Below are 6,000 nucleotides of genomic sequence, written 5' to 3'. Positions count from 1 at the left end.
TGTGTGTGTGTGTGTGTGTGTGTGTGTGTGTGTGGTGTGTGTGTATGTATAAAATTGGAACTTGATATCTCCAAAAATAATCCATCTTTGCCTACCTCCATCCTGCTCATTCCTTTGTTCCTTAGCTAATGCCATCTCCCATCCCCCCTTTTCACCACTTTCATATCTTCCCATTTCCAACATTTGGTTTGGTCAAAAGACAGATCAGTATATAAACTTCATGGCTTTTTAAGGCTGCTGGATAACTTCTTCTTTACGCTACTGTGCATATGGGATTGTGCAGAACGTAATTACAGGATCTGCGTTAAAGCCTTATGTATAATGATAGTGCTGCACTGAGACTAAATTGTACTTAGTTTACTCATAAAAGACAGAATCCATGCATTTGTATGTATGCATGTCTTTGATATGTTGTACTGAGGTTAAACTATAGTCACAATTTAATTTCTGTAAGTAGTCAATGCCTTCCTCTGGGTGTACTGTTATTTCTTGATGTTTTCTAGCCCATCTTTCAATTCACCAAGTCAAGAGGAATAAAACATAATTTTCCTGAAGCTCCCCTGCTAACTATAATGTTATGACATTGGAAGGGGTATATTTAGTTAAGCAGGTGAGGAGACAAGCCCATCCTTCAAAGGAAGCTAATGGATTTTTTGGTGATACTATATGTGTGTACCCTGCCAGGCGGTTCTCTCGCAGATGTGGGTGTGCCATGGGTGTTTACCCTTTTCGTCAATGTAATGTGATCTTGGGAGTTGGTATATTTAATTTGCAGGGGGTGTGGGGGGTGCAGGAGGGTGCAGCCCCCCCCACAAAAACGTAAAATAAAATGCATTATTTTCCCGGACTGTTGGGTGGTGGGCGAGATCTAGGCAGGCCCTGCTACTGCACACCCGGTGGGGTACTCATGTACAGCATAACAATTTTTTTTCTGATTTGTTTTTTGGAAAGGACCCTCTTTCAGGTTTGTGATTGTGGATAATCCAGAGTTGGGCAATCTAAGTGTAGGATAAAACACTGGACTTTTTTTCAGTCTCCACTGATGTTAATGTTAACAAATTTGCAAAGTTTAGTATTTATGTAATAATTAACATACCCATTTTGACATGCTGCTGCAACTTAAAGGCATGATTTTGAATGTGATATATGAAACCTTGTTTGTTACAATAAATACAATGTTGGCTAAAATCACATCCATCTATTCTGCTACAAATATGAAATATTTTTTCCAGATAAGTCATGCGGCAACTGTTACAGCTCTAAGTGACAAAATTCAGTTTTCGTCTTTTCTTCGAACAATTCCAAATGACCTCTTCCAGTCTATTGCCATAGCTCAACTGGTTCTACATTTTGGCTGGACATGGGTTGGACTTCTGTCTGATAGCAGTGACTATGGTCTCCAAGGTAGCCTTAAAGTAAAAGAAGAACTTATTAAAACTGGGGCTTGCATTGCTTTTTCTGAAACAATACCTGCATTGCACTCTGATATGAAGATTCAGTACATAAGTGAAACAATTAGAAAATCCTCTGCTAATGTGATAGTGGTCTATTCTGTTGATGTTGACCTCTACCCTCTCATGTTAGTGAATGCACAGAACAACGTGACTGGAAAAGTCTGGGTGGGCACTGATGGCTGGACACAGTCTTACCTGCTTTCTAAGAGTGACTTTTTGCGAACATTGCAAGGGACGCTTAGTTTTCTGGTTAGAAAAGGAAACATATCAGGATTCACAGAATATATTTACAGTCTTAATCCTTATAGGAATCCAAATGATATATTTCTAAAACAATTTTGGGAACTTGTTTTTAACTGTAAGCTGCAGATCCTAGAAAACAATTATAAGAACATGACCAAAGAATCAAATGTCTGTGTTGGAGATGAAACACTAGAGGACATGAAACTGGACATTTTTAAACTCAATGATTTAAGAAATACATATAATATTTACAATGCCATATACGCTGTTGCCTATGCTTTACAAGATATGATTTCATGCAGATACAGAGAAGGGCCATTTGGCAATGGCACATGTGCAGTGATGAATGATTTCCAGCCATGGCAGGTAAACAGTTCATTATTATAAAAATACAAGCTCACCGAGGTTAGTTTATGAGTAAATTAGAATGTGACATTGCTATACTGTAGAAGAAATCAGTAAAGTACTCTTCTATACTGCATTCAGAATGTGCTGTCTGATTATAAGTGCATGATTTGTAGGCAGGAAATTATTTCTCTTAATATAGTGAACTTCTTGCTGAGTCATTCATTATTTTGCCACTTTGCAATCCTTTCAATATATTTTATTATGAAATGTACTCCTTACTTTGACCAAAACCATAAAGCAAGAGTGCTTAAATACTTTTCTGAAGTGGAACAAAACAAAACCTAATTAGCAGATACCATTTCGGTGAACACACTGCGGTGGTGGTGCTGCGGTAGCGTTGTCACCTCACAGTAAGACGTTGTCCTGTTCGATTCTCAGCTAGAGCGTTTTCTGTGTGGAGACATGCGTGAAGGGGCTTACCTTTGTTGACGGTTGTGCATCAGGGCCGGCAACTCGGCACGTAAAATTCTACGGACAATCATTAGCGGACTGGAGTTTTGCTGTGGCGACCCCTAACTGGGAAAAGCCGAAAGAAACAACAAGAAACAACAACATTTCGGTGAACACAGTTTGTTAAAATTACACTACAGTGAACAGATTCCAAAAAACAGAGATGTATTACTTTCTCGGGAGCTCTGAGCCCCACTCACTTCCTATGAAGGAGGGGGACCCTCCTCACCTCATGTTAGATATCAGCCAGTCATCTGCATGCCCGTAGGACTAAACATCTTTCAAAAACAAGTCTTAAGCAAGCAATAATGGGCAGCAGTGTGGGTGTTATCAAGTAAATAATGGATTGCTCAGCGATGTTCGAATGGGTGTTATCAGGGAAATAATGGACTACCCAGGAATGTTCTAATGGGTGTTATCAGGGAAATAATGGACTGCTCAGAGATGTTTTGATGGGTTTTATCAGGAAAATAATGGACTGCCTATAGATGTTCTGATGGGTGTTGTCAGGGAAATAATGGACTGCCCAGGGATGTTTTGATGTGTATCAGGAAAATAATGGATTGCCTAGGGATGTTCTGATGGGTGTTATCAGGAAAATAATGGACTGCCTATGGATGTTCTGATGGGTGTTATCAGGGAAATAATGGACTGCCCAGGGATGTTCTGATGGGTGTTATCAGGGAAATAATGGACTGCCCAGGGGTGGTCTGAGCAGCTATTTGATTTGACTACTACCATACCGATTATGATATTTCTTGTATTTTGTCAATATAAAGTGCATCCCCACATGAATTAATAAACTAAAAATAGAAAATATAGGAGCAAAGGTACAGTGGTACATGAACGCTTCATTAGAAGAATGGTTAGAAGTTCTCCTTTATTGTTTAAGTCAGTCAGTGCATAACATCTGTATAAGAATACTGCCAGGAATCCCTTCTAACTGTAGCCAGGACCTCAGCTCATACTGAAGCTGAAACAACAAGCCAGAAGTACACTGTAAGCAACAGATCTTTGTCTTGTGTAGCACAAGGTCTATGTGCAGTAGGTGAGACAGAGCTGTCTAGCACAAATTTACCTTCCAAATGGAGTGTTAATTCAGTTCTACAAATTTGCTCTGACATTCTGGAAGGAATAAGTATCAGAGAATTTATAAAATAAGGGGTCTTAAAATAAATATTAAAAAAAAACAGTTGAAAAAAACAGTGGTAGACAATTAAGCTGCATCGTGGAATGAAACTCAGAAATTTGAAGGAAGTAAATGGAAATCTAGTGACTCTGTTGACGGGCCTTTAAAAAAAAAAAAGCACATATTATAGTCTCATCTCCATGGAGTAGAGGAAGGTGAATGGAATTCTCCTTTATAAAATGAAAGGGGCATCAAATGAGTTCTCCTTATGAAAATGAAAGTGCATCAGATACAGGGAATTAAAAATGTATTCATTTGATCTAAGTATTAGGGGGAAAGAATGAAGTGTTGTGTGCCTAGAAGTTGATGGGACACTGGCTCAAAAGCATAATTTGAAGCACTGATATTGTATCAGATGACTCTAATCAATGTATTTGTCTAAACAACCATGGAAGGGAGAGGTTATGGATGCAACTGACATAGATTTAAATAAGTGATTCAACACAGTCACACATAAAATTAGTAACAGTTTGGATAGTGTAGGTGTATGTCCCAGAATGCTGAGACTTTAGTATACTGGCTACTGAAGATGAAGCAGAAATATCAGTTAGTATGGTGCCTGAGAATTTATTTTTTTATTTATTTGACATTTGTTAACTAGGCTAATCTGGCTGGGCAGAGCCCTTTTTCAGCAGAGACCCAAGGAGAAAAGCTCCAAATATAACATCACTTAAATATTAATTAATATAGACAGTTGTTACAGCAGAAAAAGTAATACAATACAGAACTAACATTCTCTGCACAAAAGCAGTTCAGTTTTTACATGAGAAACACATTCTGAAGCAAATAATAAAGTACAAGTAGCAGAGAGATTTATCTACAGGGGACAAAGACAGGTTAGTGTGCGTATTAATAAATGTTGTAGAAGACAGAGTGACCAGATTTTAGTATATTTGCAAGAAAGTTTTAGTAAGAGAGAGAGAAGAATATTGAAATAGCACAAGGTAAATAGTATTTTATGTGGAGAAGAGTACTAAGTTTTATGATTAGAGCTAGTATAGAGTAGGAAAAGTAAGTGGAGTAAGAACTAGCCAGGGAGCCATGTGAGGACAAGTATGGTATTTTCTGAGAGGGCAGTAGCCTATGTTAGAGAAATACAGCTTATGTTGAGTCTTTACAGAGACATGTCCATGATTTGTGAAATTAGTGTTTAATAGCTATTTTAAAGGTGTTAGGGTCTGTGATACCTCTGACTTGAGGTAGTTTGTTGCATGAATTTGCTATGGAATAGCTATAGAGTAATTTATGAATGTTTTTGTTGGGCATGTAGACTTGCAACAGGTTTTGTTGAGAACTGCGGAGAGAGTGATTGGGAGTGTAGGACTGGATGAGAGTGGAGAGAGGGGGATAGGAATAAGGTTGATGTAGAACTGCAAAAGCCAAGAGAAGCTGTGGTATTAGGATTTGGTGATGAAATTCTAGCCATTGCAGGTGTCTTAGGGCAATGCAATGGGGGTGCGGTAAGGTAGGTTGGAGGCAAATTGAGCTATTTTGTTATAGGTGAGTTCTAGTTTAGTGAGAATGTTAGACTGGAGGTGTGTAAGAATAGGGGCTGCATATAGCAGGGTGGGGAGTAGAAAGACTTGTGCAAGGGAGAGTCTGGAAACATTTGTAAAGCATTTATTATGTCTATAGAGCAGACCTAGTTTTTGATGGGTCTTTTTTAAGCACTGCTGAGTGTGTAGATCGAATTTGAGATGGTCATCGATTATAACACCAAGGAGTTTGGTATGGGATTCAGATGTGATAATAGTATTATTTAGGGAGGAGACAGGGAAGGGAATTTTGTAATGGTGTAAGGAGGTAGGGAGAAATAAGAGGAGTTTGGTTTTCTTGGGGTTTAGTAGTAATTTGTGGGAAGTAAGTCATCTTTCAACAGAGTGGAGGGATTCTTGGGTTAAGGTATGAATGTGTGTGATATTGTCTGAGCAGGAGATGATTGTGGAGCCATTGGCATATTGAATGATAGTTGAGAGTGGACAAGAGGAGTGGAGGTCATTAATAAAGATGTTAAAAAGTAGGAGAACCAAGGATAGAGCCTTGGGGCACCCCAGTTTATGCTGGTAGAAAGGGTGAGTAGTTGGATTGCTATTTCACAGCCTGGAATCTATTTGGTAGGCAACTGGTGAACCATGATATAGTAGAGCTACAGAGATTAAGGGAAGCAAGTTTGGATAATAGTAGCCTATGTGAAATGGTATCAAAGGCTTTGGAGAGATCTAGAAACAGGCAGGAAACTAATTTATTGTTATCACG

At 38.6% G+C, this 6,000-nt stretch overlaps 1 protein-coding gene across 1 annotated transcript in view; it reads left to right on the top strand.

Moving 5' to 3' along the window:
* Positions 1-1,214: 1,214 nt before the first annotated feature.
* Positions 1,215-6,000, top strand: part of LOC122803812 (extracellular calcium-sensing receptor-like) — a 153,966-nt gene continuing 149,180 nt past the window's right edge. The window contains exon 1 of the mRNA XM_044073497.1: positions 1,215-2,063. Coding sequence (XP_043929432.1) covers positions 1,215-2,063 — 849 coding nt within the window. The remainder of the gene's footprint in view (positions 2,064-6,000) is intronic.

The sequence above is a fragment of the Protopterus annectens genome, chromosome 6.part0, assembly GCF_019279795.1.
Source record: "Protopterus annectens isolate FY-2018-M chromosome 6.part0, PAN1.0, whole genome shotgun sequence".
In the NCBI taxonomy this organism is placed as follows: Eukaryota; Metazoa; Chordata; order Ceratodontiformes; family Protopteridae; genus Protopterus; species Protopterus annectens.
This window is presented reverse-complemented; position numbering and strand designations above follow the sequence as displayed.